This window comes from Talpa europaea (assembly GCF_964194135.1).
Source record: "Talpa europaea genome assembly, chromosome: 9".
Classification (NCBI taxonomy): domain Eukaryota; kingdom Metazoa; phylum Chordata; class Mammalia; order Eulipotyphla; family Talpidae; genus Talpa; species Talpa europaea.
Window position 1 is genome coordinate 115542349 of NC_140076.1, and position 24128 is coordinate 115566476.

The 24128-nt window shown below is 57.5% G+C and overlaps 2 protein-coding genes across 8 annotated transcripts in view; one reads left to right on the forward strand and one right to left on the reverse strand.

Annotated features, from left to right (window-relative positions):
- SETDB1 (SET domain bifurcated histone lysine methyltransferase 1) overlaps nt 1-15162 on the forward strand; it is a gene marked incomplete at both ends in the record, with an annotated part of 29019 nt that extends 13857 nt beyond the window's left edge. For 2 of the 7 annotated variants that reach the window (XM_084243794.1, XM_084243796.1), the window contains 14 exons: nt 766-956; nt 1990-2119; nt 2769-2934; nt 3018-3176; nt 3758-4408; nt 4861-4977; nt 11237-11406; nt 11898-12526; nt 13073-13101; nt 13494-13626; nt 13866-14031; nt 14384-14595; nt 14810-14898; nt 15045-15162. In XM_084243794.1, the coding sequence (XP_084099920.1) occupies nt 766-956; nt 1990-2119; nt 2769-2934; nt 3018-3176; nt 3758-4408; nt 4861-4977; nt 11237-11406; nt 11898-12526; nt 13073-13101; nt 13494-13626; nt 13866-14031; nt 14384-14595; nt 14810-14898; nt 15045-15162 (2960 nt within the window). Of the gene's footprint in view, nt 1-765; nt 957-1989; nt 2120-2768; nt 2935-3017; nt 3177-3712; nt 4409-4860; nt 4978-11236; nt 11407-11897; nt 12527-13072; nt 13102-13493; nt 13627-13865; nt 14032-14383; nt 14596-14809; nt 14899-15044 lie in introns of all 7 variants that reach the window. The other 5 variants (XM_084243795.1, XM_084243797.1, XM_084243793.1 and 2 more) reach the window with 4 other exon arrangements.
- Nucleotides 15163-16567: 1405 nt separating this feature from the next.
- Nucleotides 16568-19216, reverse strand: CERS2 (ceramide synthase 2; the record flags this gene model as incomplete). The annotated part of the gene is made up of 10 exons (XM_084243982.1): nt 16568-16708; nt 16847-17000; nt 17110-17216; nt 17351-17479; nt 17639-17731; nt 17912-17962; nt 18055-18112; nt 18249-18367; nt 18506-18623; nt 19044-19216. 10 exons carry the CDS (start codon nt 19214-19216, stop codon nt 16568-16570), a joined length of 1143 nt encoding a protein of 380 aa, XP_084100108.1.
- Nucleotides 19217-24128: the final 4912 nt, after the last annotated feature.

Consider the following 24128-nt stretch of genomic DNA (forward strand, 5'->3'; position numbering starts at 1 on the left):
ATAGTGTTTTTTTTTTTTTTTTTCTTTCTTCCTATTGCTGAGTCTTCGTAGCCAAAGAGTGAAGCCCTAGACGATCATAATTGGTGTTGGGTCAGTCATACCATGGGTGTGTTATGTCATTTCTCAGTGATTTAGGCTTGCTTTTCATCCATACTCATTTCCTCGTCTCATGTTTCATCAAGCGTTTGTGTAAATCTGTGGTCTGCACGGTGCTTCCTATAGAAACCGTGTTAGTTGGAGGTCATGGTGTTCTCTGTACTTATAGCTTTGGCTTCAGGACAGTTTCCTACAGAAGCGGCTGTTTTCAATTGCAGAAGAATCTATGAACATAATTTCTTCATGATATGGCAGTAAAGGTCTTCAGGATGCCTAAGGCCTAATAGACAATAAGAAGGAGGATAACTTTTTAAAACCAATGATCTGTTGCTGCTTCAATTTTTTTTTTTTTTTTTTTGCCTCTAAATCGCATCAAATTAGCAGAATTTCCACTTGAATTTTTCCAAGGAGAAACATCTCTTCATGAGATGAGTGGCTCACCTTTACTTGTGTGTTGCTGTTCCAGAATTTACTTGCTGTGTGTGCATTTACTCATCAGGGCCAGTACCGTAGGGGGTCTTGGCTCTGCAGCCCTCAGGTTGTGATTTTGAGTTTGCTTTTTCTCTTCCTCCCAACTTGAAAAATACCTATGTGTCCTTGCCATCCCCTTTTCCCTGTGAGGACGCGCCCTGCCTGCCCTCCCTCAGCCCCCCTTCTTCCTTGGGACAGTGAAGAAGACCTGGGAGGACATAGAGGATATCTCCTGCCGAGACTTCATCGAGGAGTACATCACCGCCTACCCCAACCGCCCCATGGTGCTGCTCAAGAGCGGCCAGCTCATCAAGACCGAGTGGGAGGGCACGTGGTGGAAGTCCCGCGTCGAGGAGGTGGACGGCAGCCTCGTCAGGATCCTCTTCCTGGTATGGCTCTCCGCTGGCACGGCAGAGGCAGCCCTCGGGTGGGTGGTGGGGAGGAGGAGGCAGAATGAGGATGACGTTGTGGCTGCTTCGTGGCTTTACTCTTTCTTATCCCGCTGTCTGTTCTAGGTGTACGGGGCAGGTTTTACTTTTTTGTTTCATAGTGAGTGTTAAAAATAAAATTCCTGGGCTTACTCGTGACACTGATCTGCATGGTTGGTTTCTCTTCTCTGGGGACGTACTCACACCGCACATGGGCACGGAGAAGGCAGCCCCTGCTGTCTGTCCAGGTCAGGGCTTGGCTAGTGTGATGGGACAAGGAGTGGGACCGAGGAATCAGAGGCCTTGATGTTTCATGGCCCAGTTTCGCTGTTAGAGCTTCTGTGCCTGCCCTTTTCTCCCTTCCCATCCTCTTATCAGAATTGTTTCTTCTCTGAGCTACCTCAGCCCTTTGTGCCTAAGTCTTGTGATCCTTTTCACACTTCTTACACTCCGTGTAAACGTTGGTCTTTTCTGGGATTTCTTAAAGAATATGTGTTTTCTGGGCCTCCCCGGTGGCGCAGCGGTAGAGCGCTGGGTTGCGAAGCTCCCCGCAGCCTCTTCAGCACCAAGTTCGATCCCCGGCTGCTCCCCGGCCACCGGAGGAGGGTCCCGCATGGCGTGCAGACCTCTCCTGCCGCCCGCTACTCCCCTCAGCAGTGTACTTTGGTCTTTCTGCCTGCTCTGCTCCCTGCTCTGGCTCTGGTGAATTCTCTCACCCTCCCGCTCTTCTGACTGTACCCAGTGCTTGTATAAATAAATCAATCAATCTTAAAAAAAAAAAAAAAAAGAAATTATCTCCTTTTTAAAAAAAAGCCAAAAAAGAATATGTGTTTTCTCCTTTATATTCCCAATACCTGTCCCGGAGCCAGGCACATCAGCTTACTGACCAGCTGGGGAAATCAGGGCGACGTGTCCCGAGGAGACACATGAAGGCGAGCTAGAGCCTAGCCTGTGACCCATCTGTCCCCACTCTCCCTCCCTCCCAACCCCCCAGGATGACAAGAGGTGTGAGTGGATCTATCGGGGCTCTACCCGGCTGGAACCCATGTTCAGCATGAAGACGTCTTCAGCCTCTGCCCTGGAGAAGAAGCAAGGGGGACAGCTCAGGACGCGTCCAAATATGGGTATGTTCTGACAGATGCCCTGGGGAGGGAAGACATGGGCAACCAGCAAAGGAGATTAAACACGCGGCTGTCCATTGTTGCCAGGACTCACTGGAAACAGGACGCGTGCCCTGAGTTGTTGGCAGAGGTGGTGATAGAGTCGTGGTGCTGACTCCACGTGCGAAAGTTCTCATTGGTTCTAAACACATAAAAATCTGAAAACAGCTGGCTCAGGGTAGGGGGAGTGATTGTAGTAGTCACCTCTCTTATCCTCGTGAGGATTGCCAGCTTTCTGTGGTAGCTGTGATCACTTTTTTCAAAAGCCCAATCTGTTTTTCTTTTTAAATGTTTCTAGCAGAGATTCTGGCTGATTTTTTTTCCTAACTATGTGAGCTGATCAAAGAACCCATTTTTGTAAATTTGCACCAAAGTCTACCATAATTCTTAAGTCATTTGAGGCAAGAAGTTAAAGTCTTATTAAAATCAAAGCCAGTGTATTCCAGTATTCACACTCATTGGCATGAATGATGGTGATTGTCATCTTAGTACTTGCTCAAAATGTTTTCACTGCTGCTTTTTTGTAATACATAATTATAACATATAAATTGAGGATCATGTGACTATAAGCGATACAACTGTCATCTTCCGGCCAATTTCCTTTTTCCTATAGGTGCTGTGAGGAGCAAAGGGCCTGTGGTCCAGTATACCCAGGATCTGACAAGTACTGGAACCCAGTTCAAGCCTATGGAGCCCCCCCAGCCCACAGCCCCACCCGTCCCACCCACCCAGCCTACCCCACCTGCCCCTCCTCTGTCACCCCAGGCAGGTGACAATGAGTGAGTGCTATTTCTTCTTTTTGCCAGTTTCCTTTTGTGTTGTATTTTCTTTATCCCTTACTATAGGATCTCTCATCTCACAGGAGCTTGGAAAGCCAGCTTGCCCAGTCACGGAAGCAGGTGGCCAAAAAGAGCACATCCTTCCGGCCAGGATCCGTGGGCTCTGGTCACTCCTCCCCTACGTCCCCTGCACTCAGTGAAAGTGTCCCTGGTGGGAAGCCTGTGGTCAACCAGGCGTATCGGTGAGAAAATCCCAGGCGCTCCGCGGGGGTTGGCTCCAAGGGACTTAGTTATGGCTATGGTGGTAAGGAGCTTGGAACTTGCAAAGAATGGACCTTGGAAGTTTGCAAAAAAGAGAACATAGAAATAATTGAATAAGAGACCGATACCTAGAAATAAGAAATTGCCAGAAGGTCATTTGTTAAAACTGCTCATGGAATGTGGTGTCATCATTGGTACAATGGAGAAGAAACACTGCATCCTCTTTCCTTGAATTGTGGGACTTAGTGAGGGCATTTGTAGGACATGTAGAAGGATAAAAAGTGTTAGTAGACTCATTTCCATAATTCACAGGCAAAAAACTTTTGGAAAAAGCGCATTGTGGGAAAAAGGAGATAATATCAGTCGATGCAGAGTAACCAAGGCATTTAATTGTCCAAGTTTGGTAAGGCAGGGGAAGATCTAACATTCTTGCGTTACATTAGCTTCAAGAGCACATGCAGCTATTTGACAGATTCGAGAAGAGGCTTGGCCAGCTGAAAGGGTAGTTACATGACAGAAATCCAGTTGCCTTCTCATCTGACATCTTGCATCTCATCTGCAGGTCACCTGTAGGCTCAACAACTTCAGCCACAGCACCCCCAGCACCTCCGGCCCCCCAAGTCCCTCAAGCCCCCCCAGCCCCCCCAGCCTTCCATGGCATGCTGGAGAGGGCGCCAGCAGAGCCCTCCTACCGAGCACCCATGGAAAAGCTTTTCTACTTACCTCATGTCTGCAGCTATACTTGTCTGTCTCGGATCAGGCCGATGAGAAATGATCAGTACCGCGGCAAAAACCCTTTGCTGGTGCCGCTGCTGTACGACTTCCGGCGGATGACAGCGCGGCGCCGAGTTAACCGAAAGATGGGCTTTCACGTTATCTATAAGACGCCCTGTGGCCTCTGCCTTCGGACAATGCAGGAGATCGAACGTTACCTTTTTGAGACTGGCTGTGACTTCCTTTTCCTGGAGATGTTCTGTTTGGATCCATATGTTCTTGTGGACCGGAAGTTTCAGCCCTATAAGCCTTTTTACTACATTTTGGACATCACCTGTGGAAAGGAAGATGTTCCCTTATCCTGTGTCAATGAAATTGACACAACCCCTCCACCCCAGGTGGCCTATAGCAAGGAGCGAATCCCGGGCAAGGGTGTTTTCATTAACACGGGCCCTGAATTTCTGGTTGGCTGTGACTGCAAGGATGGATGCCGGGACAAGTGAGTTGGAATTGCTAACCGTACAGCCGAGGTTATTATGGTTGCCTTTCTTTCCTCCTCATTTGCCTTCTGTCTGCACACCTTTCCTCCTTCACCCTCCCCCTTCTCCTCCCACCTCACCCGGAGCTCCTGCCTTCCAGCTGCCGTGAAAGCCGGGAGATGGAGCGGCCCGGGTCGGCTCTGGCCGCCCTGCGGGGCTGTGCCCGTGTTGCCTGTTTCCTTCTCTCCGAGCATCCTTCTCCTTTGCTTCCCTCTGCTATGCTTTCAGGTGCCACTTGCATCCTCTGTCTACCTCATTCTGTCCCTGTCATGTTCTTACTCGATGTCTTTTCCTTTCTCGTTGCATGAGAGGAGAAAAAGATTGCACTGCCTTTTCTCACCCTTTTCGTTAGTGCTTCTCGCCGCTGCCAGAAGCCTCCCAACTCTAGCTGTCCCCCTCCTCTCTCACGCAGGTCCAAGTGTGCCTGCCACCAGCTGACTGTCCAGGCGACGGCCTGCACACCAGGTGGCCAGGTTAACCCTAACTCTGGCTACCAGTACAAGAGACTGGAGGAGTGTCTGCCCACAGGGTAAGTCACCGGGGGAGGTGGAGCACCGGAGACCCGCGGGCATGCTCTGTTTCCCTTTGCTCTGAGGAGCCATCCGAATTCTGAAAATTGGAAGCAAACATTGAAAAGCTGAACTGGTCATGTTTAGCAATTTAATCTTATTTACTAGTTTCTAGCACATGCTTCTTCCTTGGGCTTTCCTGAAATGAAAAGAGAAAATCTAGCAATTTTCTTTTGTATGAATAGATTATCTTAATTTTACAGGTATGTAAATGATGTGCATATATCCTAACAGATTTTGGTTTTAGTCTGGCAAGTGAGAGGTATTCAGAGAGGAGGAATAGGCAGGGGTCTGATGATGTAAGACTCTGTTAATGAAAATAAAAATTAGAATCAAATGTATGGTGTGCTAAGCTGCTAGAGAATGTTGACAGTTAAAGGACTTATGATCTGCCTTTTGGAGCTACTTTAGCTTCTGTAGGGACAACAGGCCCTCGGGTCAGCAAAAGTCAAATTTAGAAGGCCAATTAGTAGATAATTACAGGAACATAAATGGATGAGAGCTGGCGCATTCTCGGGCTTGCGGGAGAATGGAGGGAGCAGTGGGGATAAAAGAATACAGGGGGGCTGCATTTGGCGGTGGAGCTACAGAACATGGTAGATTGTGGAGTGTGGGGAGCAAAATCAAGGACAGCTTGTAAATTTTACACTTGCAATTTAGTGGAAGTTGTTGAAGTGAAATACCAGAGGAGCTGTAGGTCTGAGTAAAATTCTCAGCCTCTTTAAATTTGAGATGCTCTGAGGCAGTCCATGCAGAGCTGCCAAGAGAACAGTGAGGTTTCTGGAGAGGAGTGCAAGGTTGGACATAAAGAACTGGGACTCATGAGCGCGGGTAGTAAAAGCCTGTCTCCCCTAGAGACTACTGATAGAGGAGAGAAAGGGGCATGGACGTGAACCCCAGGTTTCCAACGTTTAGAGCTTGAGCTGAGGTTTTGGGGCCAGCATGTGAGATTGACGGGGACAGGGTCGGGCGAGAGGAGGACGGAACGAGAGTGACACGCGACACGGTAAATTGGTTTCTATGAAAATGTGAGTAAGTTCATTGTTCATAATTAACACATGGTGATTAGCAGAGGAAGCAGAGGAGGGAGGCGAAAAGTACAGTTAGATAACTCAGAAATTCCCTGGTGCTTGAAGCATCTGTGTTTCCAGATTGCAAGGGTCGCTCAGGTCCCACATAACAGGTGAAAACAGATCCCCACTGGGCTTCCCTGGTGGCGCAGCGGTTGAGCGCTGGGTTGCGAAGCTGCCCGGGGCCTCTGCCGCGTGGGTTCGATCCCCGGCTGCTCCCCGGCCAGGGTCCCGCATGGCATGCAGACCTCTTCTGCCGCCCGCTGCTCCCCTCAGCAGTGTACTTCGGTCCTTCTGCCTGCTCTGCTCCCTGCTCTGGCTCTGGTGAATTCTCTCACCCTCCCGCGCTTCTGACTGTACCCAGTGCATGTATAAACAAACAAACAAACAAATAAATAAATAAAACATGCCTCTATTTAAAAATAAATAAAGAAACACTGATACTATGGAACTGATAATATATTAAAAAAAAAAAAAAAAAGAAAGAAAACAGATCCCCACTAAAGTATCTGGTGATAAAATGTAACCATTGTGTCCACGGACACCGAAAAGACAAAATCCTGAAAGCTGCTAGAGAAGAGAAACAGACCCTGGCCTTCTCACCATAAATACCCTGGCCTTCTCACCATAACCTTGGATGTGTGATGGCAATGGAGGAATCGATCCAGAATCGCGAGGGGAAACTGTTTCTAACCTGGAGTTCTAAACCCACATAAACCCGAGGGTAAGTGTTCGAGTAGACTAATGCGTAGTTTAGACATAAAACACATCCGAATGTTCCATTACTCCCTTCTCAGTAAGTTACTGGAGATGTTTACCCAAAACGAGAGAAAAAGCCGAGAGAGGAAGGTTTACTGATCAGGGAGCGAGGACCAGGGGGATCCAAGACAGCAGCGAGGCGCAGGGCGGCGCTCAGAGGCCAGCCCGGGAGCTGGGTCTGCCTGCGGGAGCGGCTTCTTCAGGAGCACAGGGTCAGTAGAAACCTCATGGGTTTGATTGTCTTTGTTTTTGTGGGTTTTTCAGTCTCTTCAGAGGAGATTGAGGCGACTGGGAAAATCAGGGAATGAATTGGAGCTGAATCCACGTTGGAAATGAAGCAAAGGAAAGACAGCACTAGCTTAGGTTGTGTCACTGTCGTTTTTGCTTTAATGCAAACAAGAAATTTGAATCTTGGAACATTCAGATTTGGTGTTTCTGAGTAGCTACGTGAATGTTTCTTACAACTTTTTGCAGTCGAAATGTTTCACGAGAATATTTTCAAATAGCTCCCCGCTGACCTTTGGGTCGTCTGCTAACCACCCACTCCGGGTGGCGGGACGCTGCGCTGTCCGCGCCCTTCCGGTCTCCCTGCGCCGCTGTTCCCGCGCCGATGTTCTTCAGCTCTGGACCTGCTCCGGGGCTGCCGCCCCCCTCCAGGTGCTGGCTTCTTTCAGCTGGTCTTTGCTTCGTGGTCTTCTCGAACCTTGGCTTCTTGGGTTCAGGCCCGCCTCCTCCAAGAAACCTTCCCCGTCACTCCGAAACTCAGCCATTTTCACCCCTTTAGTCCTCACTCACTGCGCCTGTTGCTGCCCTTAGGGAGCCTGTGACGGCTGTCATGCGTTTACTGACTTGTTTCCTTCACTTCCCCATTAGACCGTAAGCTCCACGAGGGCGGGGATCTTGTCTGTCTTGCTCGCCATCAGATGAGCAAAAGCTACGTTACGCAGGAGTGTGGCACACAGCAGCCACTCCAGCAGACTGTGTGTGGATGAGAGCTGCGTGGTGTCGCCTCTCTGAAGGTTTTGTGTGGTCATGGTTAGACCTGAGGTCAAATTCTGTCCCTGTCCCTTCCAAGCTGATCATGTTTTCTCAGAGGATATGAGTATTCCTCGCCGGCCCATCCCCAGGGGGCTTTCAGGGATCTAGTAAACATTTAAGGGCCCGAAGATGGTGCTGACTCCATAGGAAGCTCATGTGTGAGTGTTCCTGGAGAGCTGGGTGTCGCCTGCTTTTCCCTGGACATGCTGTGCTTTCATGGCTTTCTTAAAGTTTGAAAGTGGCCTTCCAGGCTTGGCTGGAGGCTAGAATAAGAAAATGTACCGTTTACATAACCCAGAACCAAAGTGTATATTCAGCAAATAACCGCTGCACTCCGCTTTGTCCAGAGGGACATTACTAACATCATCAGCCACCGAGTGCACTGTCGTCCTCTTTCCAGCAGCAAATACTTCCCTTGCATTTACATGCCAAGAAAATGCGTGAAATTCCAGCACTGAGCAAAGCAGATAGAGCCTGAAGCCAGGGTACCCGAAAAGATTTGTTTCTTGGCGTAACTCTTGTTTTCTTTTAATGCTCATATTTGCTAGAGCTCTGATCAACTTTAATAGTTTATTTTAAAAATAGCCGTTAAATTCTCAAAATAGATAAAACGTTAAACTCCTAGAGAGTAAGAGGAGGACCCTTTTCACTGTGTCCCTGGTGTCTGGCACAGCACCGGGAATTTGATAAATGTTCACTGATTTTTTTTTTTTTTAAAGATTTACTTATGCATACAAGAGCTGGGGTACAGGCCAGAGATGCGGGGGTAGGAGGGGTGAGAGGATTCACCAGAGACAGAGTGGGGAGCAGAACAGGCAGACTGACTGAAATACACTGCGGAGGGGAGCAGCGGGCAGACAGGAGAGGTCTGCCATGCCATGTGGGTTGCTTCCTGGCTGGCCAGGGATTGAATTCATGCTGCAGAGGCTGTGGATTGCTTCATAGTGCGGTGCTTAACCCCTTGTGCCATAAGGGAGGCCAACATTCACTGATTTAAAAAACCTGAAACCTGAGGTGCGCGAGATGGCACAGACTCGGCTCCCAGAGGAGGGTCTGTTACTTCCATGATGAGGATTATGGGAATTAACTGTTAGGGACAAGGCCACCAGGCGAAGCCTCCTCAGATCCGCATGACTCACAGTTGACTACCACAGTTAAGTGCCGTCTCGACAGAACCATAGAAATCTGTTGCTGTTACAAAGATGCCCAAGTGGTAACCACGTGAAAGCGGTGTGCGCCACCCGCCCAGTCACACGCCTGCCTGCAGCCAACAGGTGAGCGCTTCGGTGAGGATGGTCCAGGGCTTGCTGGCCTGTTTGGGTTGTCAGTTACCTCCCAGTAGCTCTGTGGCAAGAACCGGAAGACTTAACAGGCAGGTGAAGGACATCGCTGTGACTGGGCACAGGCCTCACGGTGCCACAGAGTCCTTACATCAGCCAGACCGTCCTGGCTCTCCTGGAACTGCTCGTTGTCCCCAGGGGACGCTGTGTATCAACATACTAGCTGTGGCGATGGCATGGGAGAGGCCTTCTCTACCCCAGACCAGGCCATGACCATGTCCCTTTCGTAAACATGTAGAGCACGCCCCGGGAACTCGGGGACCTGCTGACACTGGGACTGCTGAAGGCACACATCGTGCTGTTAACTGTCATATTGATGAAAGGCCTTTTTCAAGCCAGTCATGTACATGGAGATGGCGACATTCCAGCCTGAGGCCATCACAACACTGCGACTGACTCCCTGGGGTTGGTTAGGCTGCTTCGGCCTGACGTAAAGGGCATGCTGGGTGTGTGCGTCCGTGAAGAGCCTCAGCCTGCCCGTGCTGGCGCTGGTGGAGGCGCCGCCATCTGTACTGTTGCCCAACGCTGGGCGTGGGAACAGTGTCGGCCCCGGACACGGAGCCCCAAGGAGCTTCCACACACGGCTGTTTTGCATGCTTTGGACCAGGTTTCAAACTTCACATCAGCCCGCCCCGTGTAACTAACCAGGGCACTGGCGAGTGCCTGGAGCAGACCACGCGGCGCCTGTGTGAGAGCCTGAGAATCCTGCCTCATGCACCTGGGGTCCCGATGCAGGCGACTTCTGAGGGGGCCGCCCCCGGGAAGTGTGGAGGCGAGGACAGAGGTGACCCTGATGAACGCGTTTCAGCCTGTGTCCTCTGACCAGCCAGTGGCCTGTGAGGAAGACCCTCCTGACTGATGAGAGGGAGACAGTGGCTGCAAGAACTGTTCCAACTTCGGAACAGCCGAGAGAGGCAGCGCAGAAGCTGGGAAAGACGACCCAGGAGAGAAAACCAAGGAGAAGCAGGACGCCCATGGGGCCAAAAGGGGCTAAGGTCGGCCTGAGCAGACCGCCCTGGTTCTGGCATCTCCGCCAGAACCAGACCGCCCTGGTTCAGAACATCTTCCACCTTTTCCCCCAGGCCCTCAGATTTTATATTTTCTATCTCTGCATAGTTATGTAAAAGCACATTCCATATCAATGCTCCCGGGGACTAGAAGCAGAACACCGGGCCCAGGCAGCACTGCCTCATCGGCCCAGCTATGAGTGTCCCTTGACAGGCTCACTCCTAAGGCAGGCATAGCACAGAGTCCTCAAAGCCTGAGAGCCTGCTTAAGATCTTTGGAAAGGCGCTTCATGGAACATTCTAGAAGGGGTAGCTGGGTCTTCAGGGACCCCTGTTCTTTGCAGCCTCCTTAAGGCAACATCAGCCACTTGTAGGTTAGTTTCCTTCTCTTGCCTTCCTGCTGACCCACGTGAGCCAAGACTCCTACACTTCCCGCCGCCTGTGCCCACAGTTCTGCCAGTGGAGGCTGGCTGTGGGGTTTCCTTTTGGGGTGCTATTTTCATTTTTGTGAGAATCTGTAAGAAATGGTGCATTGCTATACCCTCCAAAAAGAAATGAAGACCAATTTTACCAATAAAAGAGTACCCTGAGCTCCAGTACACTTTCCTCCCGACTCTGCGCCCTTTCAGCACCTGTTGTATTGGCTTCAGTTTTTCGCACAATGTTTTAATTTTTGCATGTATTTCTGCAAGTGAGCATGTGGCCTGTGTACTTACTTTAATACCTGTATTTACCTCTTCGCTTCCTTGGCTTCTCTTTGGGTGTTAGGTGTTCTGGTATTTACTGTTAGTAACTGTGGCACTGTAGACACCTGTATAAATTACTCTGCCTCCCCCTGAATTATTTCCTTGGGCTGTGTTCCCAGATGAATCAAAGCTTAGACAGGTGAGTAAATCTTCACATGTAGGTCACTACCTAACAGGTGGTACCGGAAGAACCACCGCAGTTCTGTGCGCCGAGTGGACGTGTGCGGTCGTGGCTGACTGTGCTCTAACCTCCTCCCAGAGTCTATGAGTGTAACAAGCGCTGCAAATGTGACCCCAGCATGTGCACCAACCGGTTGGTTCAACACGGACTGCAGGTTCGGCTCCAGCTGTTCAAGACACAGAACAAGGGCTGGGGCATCCGCTGCCTGGATGACATTGCCAAGGGATCCTTCGTCTGTATCTACGCAGGTCAGTGATGACGTGAAAGGACTGCGAAGGAGAGCGTTGACCCTAAGTATGAAGTGCTCGCCATAGGAGCAAGAGGCAGCCAGAATTTTCTTCCGTAAATGACACAACTAGTGAGGCCCCAGGGAGGGACATCAGTGCTTCACAGGGGCAGGAACAAGAAGGGGCGGGTGCAGCCGGACATGAGGCTGTTTCGGGGAAGAGATGATAGGACAGTGTCCAGTATGTCGATTTAATCCTGTGTCACTGCACCAGGGCTCTCTTGCGTGGCTGATGACTCTTCCGGTAAACAGAGTCAAGGGGAGGGGCGGGAGGGCAGAAAGGCCGGGACTAAAAGCTTCCGTCAGCGTCCTGTTCTCAGGGCACTGAGGAGGAGGTGTGTAGGCCAGGGAGAAGCATTTCAACTCTGCTGGTGGACGGGGTGTTGAAGAAATGACCCTTATTCTTTCTAAAATGCTTCACATCCCTAGAGGGTATTTAATTTTCATTCCCAGGCAAAATCCTGACAGATGACTTTGCTGACAAAGAAGGCCTGGAGATGGGTGATGAGTACTTTGCCAATCTGGACCACATCGAGAGTGTGGAGAACTTCAAGGAAGGCTACGAAAGCGACGCCCCCTGTTCCTCTGACAGCAGCGGTGTAGACTTGAAGGACCAGGAAGACGGCAACAGTGGCACGGAGGACGCCGAGGAGTCCAACGATGACAGCTCCGATGATAACTTCTGTAAGGACGAGGACTTCAGCACCAGCTCCGTGTGGCGCAGCTACGCCACCCGGCGGCAGACGCGGGGCCAGAAGGAGAACGGGCTCTCTGAGACGGCCTCCAAGGACTCCCGCCCCCCAGACCTCGGACCCCCCCACACACCCGTCCCTCCATCAGCCCCTGGAGGCGGCTGCAATCCACCTTCCTCTGAAGAGACTCCTAAGAACAAGGTGGCCTCGTGGCTGAGCTGCAACAGCGTCAGTGAGGGTGGCTTTGCCGACTCCGACAGCCGCTCTTCCTTCAAGACCAGCGAGGGTGGGGAGGGCCGCTCCGGGGGCGGCCGAGGGGAGGCCGAAAAGGCTTCCACCTCGGGTGTGGGCATCAAGGACGAGGCTGACATCAAGCCAGCCAAGAAAGAGGTGAGCAGTGGCTTTCGTGACGCTCGGGTGCCGTGGTCTGCTCCCACGGCGGCCTGGCCCGCGCATCCGCCCCTTGGCCCAGCACACCCTGTGTGTTTAAAGAGCCAAATTATTTTGAAAGCAGCCTGCTTGTGGGGTGGAGGGTTTCTCGATTACTCCAATTGTGAAAGGCTTTTGAGTGTTTTCATTGAGTACTGTTTCGAGTTTTCTACATCGTTCTGTTAGAGAAGCCAAGAATCGATTTTAAATATATTTTTAATGTTGTTGAAACGTCCCGTGTTAGAGGCTCCTTGTCCTTGTGAGGTTCTGCCCATGGCTGCCATGAACACGCCACATGCGCCCCCTCACGGCAGCATCACGGCCCCTTCAGGGGATTACTGGTGAGAATGGGATTGTTGCTTTCAGGTTGCAGGGTAAGTTCTCCACACACAGCACACCTAGAACACCTCTCACTGATGTCCATGGAGGTCCCTGGAGATGAACTCTTAATTGTCGGATTTGTTACCGAGGACCCCGAAAACATTTAACCCTTCACTTTTTTTCCAGGACCCAGATGACCGGAACAAGCTGTCACTGTAAGTGTCTGTCGTTTTTTTTTTTGGGGGGGGGGGGGGGTTGTAAGTTTTTTGTTTTTTTTTTTTTAAATACAAAAACTGGGTACAGGCCAGAGGCGCGGGAGGGTGAGAGAATTCACCAGAGCTGGGAGCAGAACAGGCAGACAGCCCAGACACTGCTGAGGGGAGCAGCGGCGAGACGGGAGGTCTGCCCTGCCATGTGGGAATCTCCCTGGCCAGCCAGGAATCGAACTTGTGCTGCAGAGGCTGCGGACAGCTTCACAGCACTGTGCTCAACCTGCTGCGCCACCAGGGAGGCCTTAAGTGTCTTGTTTACCTAAGTCTGCTCCCCCCAAGCCTTCAGAAGGAGCCCGAGAAAGTCTCCTGACCCCCACATCCTTCCCCTCCAGCAGTGTTCCTGAAAGCTCCCGAAATTATGGTTACAATCCTTCCCCTGCGAAGACTGAAGGACTCCGCCGCCCACCCAGTAAGACCAGCATGCACCAGAGCCGAAGACTGCTGGCCTCCGCTCACGCCAACCCTGATGTACGTGGCCACCCCTCGAGCCCTCGCCCACCTCTCTGTTTCACGAGAGTCCAAGTGACAACGTTTGCGCCTCGTCCCATCTCTCCTGTCTCGCTGCTTTGGTCTCGCCCGCCTCACTGTCCTTCAGCACCTCTTCTCGCGCGATAGTCTCGCCCCTCCTGCCTGACGGCGGGTAAAAGGGCAGGGACACGGAGGCCCTCTCCACTTACACACCCCCTCCCTCGCCGTCTGCCCCCCAGGATGTCCTGACGCTGTCGAGCAGCACCGAGAGCGAGGGGGAAAGCGGGACCAGCCGCAAGCCCACTGCTGGCCAGGCCTCCGCCGCCGCGGCGGACAGCGATGACATCCAGACCATCTCCTCCGGCTCCGAGGGGGATGACTTTGAGGACAAGAAGAACATGTCTGGTAGGCTGGGAGGCTCTTGTGGGTGGTAGGAAGGAACCGTAGGAAAGCTGGGGACGAGGAAGCTCGGGAAGGGGAAAGCCCGGCCCTTAAGACTCGCAGCATCGCCTCAGATGCCCTGACTCGCAGCCACGGCGTGCGCGCTCTTCCTCCTCTCCTCCCGCTTCCTTTTTCTTCGCCCAGTTCCCGTCTCGAATCCTCAGTCTCAGCTTGTGCGAACAAGCAGCCACCTGGGGTGGTATCTGGCCGAACCCCAGCTGGTCGGCGTCCCTGAGCTGCCCTGGGTGGGAGGAAACCTGAGGGACCAAGTCCAGTCTGGAGGACGGGGCCTGACCCGTTTCTCCTTCCTGGCCAGGCCCAGCAAAGCGCCAGGTGGCCGTGAAGTCAACCCGAGGCTTCGCGCTGAAGTCGACCCACGGGATTGCCATTAAGTCAACCAACATGGCGTCCGCGGAAAAGGGGGAGAGCGCGCCCGTGCGCAAGAACACGCGCCAGTTCTACGACGGCGAGGAGTCTTGCTACATCATCGACGCCAAGCTCGAAGGCAACCTGGGCCGCTACCTCAACGTGAGCCCCCCGCCCCCCCCTCGCCTCTGGTCCTCCGGTTTCTGCCTCTTTCTTTGCTCACTAATTCCTGATCGCGAAGGCCCTTACAGAGGCAGCTTTTAAAACCTCCCTGTGATGGGAAGGATCAAGTGGCCTTGTTTTCTTCCCGCCCTCACCCCACAAAGCCGGATTCTGTTTCCCTGGTTTTCACCCGGTCTTGTCCTTACACCTGCAGCACAGTTGCAGCCCCAACCTGTTCGTCCAGAATGTCTTTGTGGACACGCACGACCTCCGCTTCCCCTGGGTGGCCTTCTTTGCCAGCAAGTGAGAGGGCGTTGGGAAAGGGTTTGGGTGGGTGGGAGCAGCAGCCCAGGGTGGGAAGGACCCGTGGGAATTCTGAGGGTGGGCCTCCATGCGGCCCCGGGAGCCGGGTCATCTGCTGTCCTCACGTCCCGCTCTTCCCCCTTCAGGAGAATCCGGGCTGGCACGGAGCTCACATGGGACTACAACTACGAGGTGGGCAGCGTGGAGGGCAAGGAGCTGCTCTGTTGCTGCGGGGCCATCGAGTGCAGAGGGCGTCTTCTCTAGGCCCCGCGCCTCCGCGTCCACCTGAACTGTTCTCTCCTCAGGAACTGGGTCTTCCTGGCTGTTGAACTCTGACCCCAAGTCTCTAGTCTAGCTACTCCCCCAGCTCCTGACAGCGGGGGTTCTCGATGAGGAGACTCCTTCCAATGTGGTGCTAGCAGGCAGGGCCCCTCCTCCACCGCCCAGGCCAAGGGGCAGCAGAGGCTTCCGCTCTGACCCGGGCCTGAGTCCCTCTTCGCGCCCAGCCTCCGTCTGCTCAAGTGTTCATGCGTCTGACAGATTCTATCCCTGGCACGAGGGCTGTGTTGCCATCGCTGGTTTGTATTGTTTCTTGCAAGTCTTTAACACCTTACTCCAACCGAGATTGTGATTCCATTTCTCTCCCTCAGCCCCCATACTCCCAATTCCGAGTCTTCCAGCGAGAGACACGCCCCCCTTCTTCCCATCGGGCCACCATCGTTGCTCTCATACCTTCTCTGCTTTTCCTTTTTGCCATATGAAATTTACAAAAAATGTTACAGAGCTGAGGATGGCATGAGGAGACGGTCTTAGTTTATTTCGTGGATCCCCCTTCTCAATTCCTAATAGTCTGGAACACTTGTTGCCATGTTTTACTTAATCTTTAATATATTTTAATTAAAAAAAAAAAACATTAACAGTACATTTTGGTCAGAAGTGGTCCCTCTGCTGAAATGCCAGGTGCTAGCTGGAAGTCTGGCTTTAAAACCAAAACCCCAAATAATAAATAAAAATTAGAACTAGGTGCCTTTCTACAACCCAGCTAGCCTGGCGGAATAGGCCAGAGAAAGGAGGCAGTAAGATCGGGGACCTTAGTTGCAGGGAAGGCTGGCAGAGAAGTAACACAAAGTATGGCCTGAGCCCCAATATGGCCCCCATTTTTTGGCAGAGGTAGGGTAAGGGTCCTATGCACCCCCCTACACTCAGTTCGTTTGTGTCTTAGGAAGAAAAAGGTTAAAATCAGATCAGCTTTGGTTTTTGGCCTGAAAACCTTGGGTCAAAAAGGCGAACCTTGGTCCTTCTTTGGCAGAATGCAGCCCACAGGTGGACGGTAAGGCGTGACCCTGGCCCTGGAGGCCAGGGAGTCAAAGGCAAATCTCTGGGGCCAAGTTCTGAAGCCGTAAGGAATGTGAGTCGTGGTCCCTCCCCCAGAGCCCAGGCAGGGTCTCAAAAGAGGACGGTAAGACCATCCCCCCCAGCAGGATACAACCAGCGTCCCCTCTCCCTGGGGACCCTGGGGCTGCTCAGATTTGGTTTAAAGGCAACTGGGTGACAGTGGCAGGGGACAGAACAGCTCCTCACTTTCTGCTTTCTCCCCAGAAATTAAAGGGACCCCAAGGGGGTAGTTCCTTGGCCTTCTGCGTCATCTGGGGGCAGCAGGGCCGGCGGCTCAGTCCTTCTTTCGATGGTGGTTGTTAAGGACCAGGTGGCCGTTGACCAGGGCCCGGCTCTTGGCTCCGCTCCCCGCCGCAGGCTCCTCCCCCTCCGAGCTCTCGGTTTCCTCCCGGTCGCTGCGCTCATCCTCCACCAGCTGTGGCGAGAGGAGGATGTCCGCGCTCCCCTGCAGCTGCGGCTGCGCCCACCCTGTCCTGCCGCACCCGGCCGCTGGCCCAGGCAAGGGGGCAGGGGTTCCCCCACAGGCGAAGCCCAAGCGGGGCACAGCCCTCACCTTTCCAGTTATGAACTTGTGGGCCATGCGCAGGATGAGGTAGGCCCAGAAGACGTGCAGCAGCTGCAGCACCCCCAGCATGGAGTTGAAGAAGTAGTAGCCGAAGAAGGCAGGGTAGAGGTCCAGGGGGTACACCATGGTGCAGTGCAGGATCCTGGGGGGCAGGAGCAGAGACAGCTGACCCGGGAGGAGCTGGAGGACAGATGGGGGAGGCGAGCGCCCCCGCTGCTCATGAGCAGTAACCGGGCTGGCTGCACACTCACCAGAAGGGCAGGATGACCAGCCGGGTGATGATGAAGACGACGGCGAAGACGATGAAGATGTTGTTGCAGGTGTTTTTCCAGCCCGCGTAGTTGAACATCTTGGCGGACTGCGTGGACGGCCCTTCCGTCACTCCGGCTCACCCGCCCGCGCGGCCTCCCCGCCACCGCCCCCCGCGTGGGCCCGGGGACATGCCCTTCCCCCCAAAAGGGCAGGGGGACTGGCGAGCCGGCAGGCCCCGACCTCGAGCAGGTAGTCGGAGGAGTCGTGCAGCGCCATGATGAGTGTGCCCGCGCGGATGTAGTTGGCGACCCAGGAGAAGCTGATGAGGATGATGGTGGCCACGTGGTGGATGATCTGCTCCTTGAAATCCTGTGGGAAAGACAGGCTCCAGGGACCACACTGCTCTCCAGCTCCCACCCTCAGCCCCCCAGGACCCACATGCCCAGCCAAAGCGCCCAGAGATCAAAGCGCAGGCTGCTCAGCGGAGCGTCCCTTGGCTCCCAGGCTTCCTGGCGGCCGCCGACCTACCTTTCTCTTGACATCGGAGGCGATGCTGAAGAGAAGGGACCAGTAGAAAGAAAGTTCGATCATGTAGTACCAGTACTGGGAAGGGATGGTGCTCTGGGGGAGGACCGCACGGTGAGGGCCCAGAGCAGCTGGACCCAGGCCTCCCTGTGCAAGCCCAGCCTTCCAGCCCCTGGGGCTCTGGCTGGTGCCCGACACCGTCCCCTCACGCATGTGTGCCCGGGGCCGTCCTGCTGTGCTCGTGCTCACCCCCCGTAAGAGCCAGGGCCGCCTCACCTGTATGGGGTACCCCTCCCAAACTTTCTTCAAGTCATAGAACCAGGGTTTCTGCAGAGAGATGATGAGCAGTTAGAAGAGGGGTCTAACTCCGTTACCCCGCTGCCAGGGGACGCCCCCGGCGCCCAGCAAGGCCCACTCACATCCATGATGACGGCCATGCCGGCCACGAACGCCACCAGGTAAAAGGTGAATCTCCAGCTGGAAGAGGAAGCGGGAATGGCTCGGAGGGAGGCGGGAGAGGGCAGGCTCCGCCCTCCGTCCCTCCCGACAGCCCCAGGGCAGCATGAAGAGCCAAACTCAGCGGGTGGCCCCGCCGCCCCTACCCAGCCCTCACCTGGCTTCTCGGAACTTCTTGAGAAGACTGGGCCGGTCCTGGTTGCGGCGACGGCGGAACCAGCGCTCTACCTGGCGGCCGGAGAGCCCGCTCTGTCGGGACAGGAGCTCCACGTCCCCCTGGGCATGGGAGAAGCGCCCTGAGTCCAACCTGGAGCTGCGGTCCCCGCTCCGGCCTTCACCCCCAGAGCAGGCTTTCCCACCCGCCCCTCTTTGCCAGAACTCAGAACCCCTCAGAACGGGGCCTGCAGCTCATACCTGCTTGGGGTGCTTGCCACTGGTCAGGTAGAAATGCTCCAAGGTGGGGTTGGGAGGTGCCCGCAACCGAGTTTTCTCCTTTACGTTCAGGAGGGCGGCAAGCGGTGTGGCCACGTAACTGGGGAGGGGAGATGGGTGAGGCGTCCGCGCTCCTGGAGCACCTCAGCCTCTTGGGAGCCCCTCAGCTGGGAGGGGCAGAGACTGCAAGCTCAGGCAACTTTGTTCTGGGCCTCAGTTTCCCAGCAACCCCCTCCTGTATGTCGGGCTGCCCATGGCTGACAAAGCTGCCTGTGTTCGCCGGTGACCGTGCGGGCGGAGGGAGAGAACAAATAACCATTGAAAGTGAGGGCCTAGGGGTGCTGCGCCCTCAGGAAGACAATGCTGCCTTCAGTGAGGAATATACAGCAGGCAGGGACCTGGGTGGTCAGAACCCCAAGGTCCAGGGCCAATTAGCAAGAGACAAACGTCAAGAGACAAACGTGAAGCGCCAACGACTGGCCGGCGGCCCGGGAGGGCCCTGGAGGGCGGCTATGCTCACAGCTCAAAGAAGTATCGCACGATGAGGAAGAGCAAGGCCAGGGGGAGTGTGATGTAAAGGTCCGAGGCTTTGGCGTAGACTCGTCCATCTCGGTCTTCTATGTCAGCCCAGGTCAAGTTCACGGGCAGCCACAGCCGTTCCCACCAGAAGTAGTCATACAGGGTCTGAAGCATCCTGAGGGAGCAGGGGAAGGGAGAGGCCTCAAATGGAGCCAGCAGAGGGGTGCGGGCCAGACACCCAAGTTCTGGGGTCTAGGTCCACGTGACCTTGGACAAGTCAGTTTCCTCCTGTGACGCGGTGGCTCTTTCAGTTCTAACACCTGCGATTCACAGGACGCAAAGGAGTGGCCAACACCCCCTAAAAAGGGCCCCAGGATCTCCCCATCACAATGTCCCACACAAAGGACAGACAGGACCTGGTCCCGGAAGCCCTCCCCCAACCCACTCTTGGGTCGCCCCCTCCAGCCCCCAAGCAGGCCCACAGCTGGACACTTGCTCGCTGGGGAAGCCCAGGAGCAGACTCCAGGACGGGGGCAAACCTTCCTCCCGCTCCCCTACAGCACGTGGGCAGCAGGTACTTCGGGAAAGTTCAGAGGTCGGAGCAAAAGGCCATCGTATCCCCAAGTGATGTGAATTCCAGGACAACAGGTGGATGAGACCAGCCCTGCACAATACCCTTCCCAGGGTGTGAGGGCAAGACTGCGGCGTCGAGAACCGGTGGGCAAAATGGAGACCGAGACGGGCGGGGTAAAGGGCGGCTCAATCTTCACGCCCGTCCAGAAAAGACCGGCCCGCAGGGACTGCCCGCCAGAGACGGCGGCTCAGGCCAGCGCCGCTCCTCTCCCTTCTCCCTTCGCCCCATGGACGAGGAAGGGCCAACAGGGTGCTACTGACCACCAGCTCCCCGCCAGGGAGGGGTAGCCTGTGGTTCCTGGGTTGGGGGGCAGCAGCTGAGAAGCACAAGGTGGCCCGCGAGGTCAGCAATGCCGGGCCCAGCCCACCCGGGTGGCCCTAGAACTGCACCCCCAACACGGTGAGGGCCAGGGCAGCTCCCACCCCCACCCTCCCTGCGGGCGAGAGGTCGTGGCCTTCATGCTGACCTGGAGATTTAGAGCCCACATAGAAGGTGGTGTCCCCCAGAGAGGGCGGGGGACTGTCCACCGTGAACCCGAGACCAGCTGGTGCGGCTAGGGGAAGGCTGGTCCTCCCGCCGCTGCCAGCTCCGCCCCCCACAGAGGCCTTGCGAAACCTCCTCAGCCTGGGCCGGGCGCGTCAGAATCCAGCCCAAGGACTTTACCCTCCTGTCCCCACTCCTGGTCACTGCTCTTTCGGAGGGAATCAGAGGTCAGCGCTGACAATAAAGGAGGCTCGGGCCTGCCTTCCCCCAATCAGCGCTCGCTCGCGCGCGCTCTCTCTCTCTCTCTCTCTCTCACACACTCACACTCAGGCGCACACACATTCCGGGCCGGCTCTCCGGAGGGCACTGCCCCTTCCCCCTCTACCTTAGCCAGAATAAATATTTAATTAGGAAAAGAGATGGAAGCCTTTTGAACTGAACAAAATTAAACACAAGTAGCCACAGTGGCACTTTCCCCACGCAGCCACGCGCACACATTGTGTCCTCCCTAGGGAGAAGCAGGTAGAGAAGAAAACAATTTGGGAGGCAAGACTGCCGGGCGCCTCTGGCTCTTCCTCCCCTTTGGGCCGGGACGGGAGGTGGGAGCACACCAGCCGGTCACCTGACTCTCCGGCTTGGCCTCCGCTGCGGGCCCACGTTAAGGGTGCAGGCTGGGCCCGACCCCGCTGCATCCCCGGCCCGGTCAGTGAAAACTGGCAGGGAAGTTAATCAGGGACATTTTGGCAGATTAAAGATTCAGGGGGGGTTGCCGGGGTCCTGGAGGGTGTGGGTCAAGCCTCTCCCTGATTCCTGAGGCCCAGGAATGGTTCCGGTCTTAACCCTACAGAGAAGGCAGAGCGGGCGACCGGCAGCGGCGGGAGCAAGTGCCGCAGTGCCTTTACCTCAGCCAAGGCCCAGCAGCCCCTCTGCCCACCACGGGGTCGGGACAGGGGAGAGGTCAAGAGCGTCGGGGGCCCTGCAGCCACGGGGTGCTCCCGCAGCCGGTCTCGGCCTGGGCCCAGGCCTGGCCTTGCTGCCCGCCCTCCATGAACAGAGGAGCACACCTCACCCAGCACCCGCCGGCCCCCCGCCCGTCCCAGCCCACAAGAGGCAGCGGGTACAGGACTCCCTCACGCATCCCCAGAGCCAGCGTGTCCGCTTCAGCGCTGTCCTGGTGGCAGCCTGGCAGCAGCACAGAAGGGACCCCAAAAACAAAAGGCCGGGGCAAGAAGAGGGGACCTGAGACTCAGGACAGGGACACCACCTGCTCTGGGGGCGCCGAGACCCTTGGGCTGATGTCTGCTCTTCAGATGGAAAGCGCCCCCTCTGCAACTAGCCCCCCCCACACCCCGCACTCCCCGCCTCGCCCCGCAGGACAAGGGGGCGGGTGTCACACCTGCCCGGTCAGACGCTTCAGAAGCTCCAGGCACGGCTGGAGGGCCCAGCGCTGGGACTGTGGGCCTTGGGTTACCAGGAACTCGGGCAGGGCCTGCCTAGGCCGCGGGGTGGGCTCAAGGCACAGGGTGGGGTTTGCAGCCCAGGGCGCTAGGAGGGCAGAGCTACCGCCAGGAAGGGTCTCAGTACCCAGCTTGAAGAGCCTGGGGCGGCACCAGCCAGAGTGACAAAAGCGTCCCCCGGCCCCGGCTTCCGCTGAGGACCGGGGGGGGGCTGAGGAGGACTGAAGACGCCCCTGGGTGAGGAGGGTTGTTTTCAGCAGCCACAGCAGCGGGTCGGCAGCCACCAGAAGGCTGAGGGCGCGGGAGGTGTGGCCGCTCGGTGCGGATCCCTAAACCAAATCTAGCTGGCCGGGGTGCCCCAGCAGAGCCCCAACACCCCCAGGGGCAGGGAGAGGCCAGCAGGTTGAGGGGCAGACGGGGGTCAGGAGCAGGATTAGCTGGGGTCAGTGGCGGGGGGGCCAGGAGGCCCTTCCTCCGGGGGGACAGCGGGGGGACAGCTGGCCGACCCGAGGGAGGGGTGCGGACGCGGGGGTCCCTCTGTCCTCTTTAGAGCCATCTGTGCTGGTCACCTATGATTAGGGCCGGACCCTGAGGGGTGAGAGGCCGGAGGCCTTCCCTCAGGAGCCCCTCACCAGGCAGGCAGGTCCCCACATGAAGACGCCCACCGCCAGCTCCAGGCGAGGCGGGGACCCGCCAGCGCGGACTGGGGCGACGGCCGCCCGGGCCTTCCCGGGTTCACTTCTGGGAAGCCCGGCCCACCCCCTCCCCGGGGTCCTCGGACACCCCCGACGCCTGGGGACTGGCACCCGCTTCTGCTGCCACCCGGCGCCCGGCAGGCCGAGCCCGGGTCGGGGGGAAGGTCGCGGCCGCACACCTGCAGCGAAGCCGCCCGCCCGCCCGCGGCCTCGGGCCAGCAATTAGCACGTCGCGGCCCAGAAACCAGTTTCCCCGGCGCTCCCCACCCACTCCAGCCTCCCACACCCCATAACGGTCTGGGAGCCCTCGCGGGGCCCGGGGCGCAGCCGGCCGCCCCTTCCCGCTCCCCGCGGAGCACACGGCGCCGGCCCCGGGGGGGCGCCGCGGGGGGAGCGGGGCCCTCGCGCCCCCGCCCCGGCCGAGCCGCGGGGCCCGCGCAGGCCCGGGCGACACGCGCCGCCCGCCCGCCCGCGCGCCCGCCGGGGCCCCCCGCCCCACAGAGGGGCGCCCCCGCCGGCCGGTGGCCCCGCGGCTCCCGCGGCGCCGGGCGCGCAGGGCGGCGGGCGCCGGGCCAGGCTGCCCCGGGCGGCGCGGGGGCCCGGCCCGGCCTCCCCGCCGCCGCCATGAGCCCCGCGAGGCCCCCGGCCCGGCCGCCCCGCCCCGCGCCCCCCGCGCCCCCGCCCCCCGCCCCCCGCGCGGCGCCCGGGCCCGGGCGCGACTCACTCGGCGGCGGCGCGCGGGGCTGGCGGGCGGGGCCGGCTCGGTCCGGCGTCGCGCTCGCGGCCGCGGTGGGGACGGCCCGGCTCTCCCCGCCCCCTTCCGCCCGCGCCGCCGCCCGCCCCTTCCTCCTCCCGCGCCCGCGCCCGGGGGGAGGCGGCGGGGCCTGCGGCGGGGCGGGGGCGGCGGCCGGCGCGGGGGCCGCGGCGGGAGGGCGAGCCCGGCCCCGCCCCCCGGGCCCCCCCCGGGCCCCCCCCGGGCCCCCCCGGCCCCCCGGCCCGCCCGCGGCCGCTCAGACCCCCGCCCCGGCCGGCCGGGCCGCTCTCCGGAGCCCTGCTGGGCGCCCCGGCTGGAGGGGGAGCGGGCGCCCCGCCGCCCGGCGCGAGCCCCAGCGCGGAGCACCCCGCGCGCCGACGGGCCGGGCCCCGAGGGCCGCCCGACTCCGGCCAGGCCGTCCGCGAGTCCAGCCCGGCCGGGCCCCCGCGGGCCCCGCGGAGTCTCCGGGAGGCGCGGCGCGAGCGTCCGAGGCCCGCCTGGCCGAGGCCCCTGCGGAGGACCCCGCGCCGTGCGCGGCCGCGACCCCTGCGCCGCGGACCCCTGCGCCGCACCCCGATGGCGCGCGGGGTTCCTCACCCGGGCCAGGGCCCTGGCGGGGCGGCCTCCCTGGTCCTGCTTTTTCCCCCCCGCGGAGGGCAGCGGGTGACCTCGCCCCCCCCCCCGCTCCTTCTGGGGGTCGGGAGGGCTGAATTCCAGCCCTTCATCCCCGACCTCCTGGCGGAGGCCCCCAGCCCGGCGCGCGGGAGAGAAGGGGCCAGTGTCCCCCACCCCTGGCCTGCCCCGCCCCCGGGGAGCCCGCAGCCTCTGTGAGCCCCAGGCCCGCCGGGTGGCCCAGTTGGCAGCGGCTTCCCGGACTCTGCCCAGGCTTCACCCCCGGCCTCTGCCCAGGCTTCACCCCAGCCTCACCCCTCCCGTCCTCCGCCTCCACGCCCCAGGCTCCCTCTGCCTGTCTCCAGTGCTCACCCCAGATTTTCCTTCTGCAAACCCACACCCTTTCCCAGCAGGACTGGAGACTCCGCTGCAGGCCCAGCTAGCTCTGGGG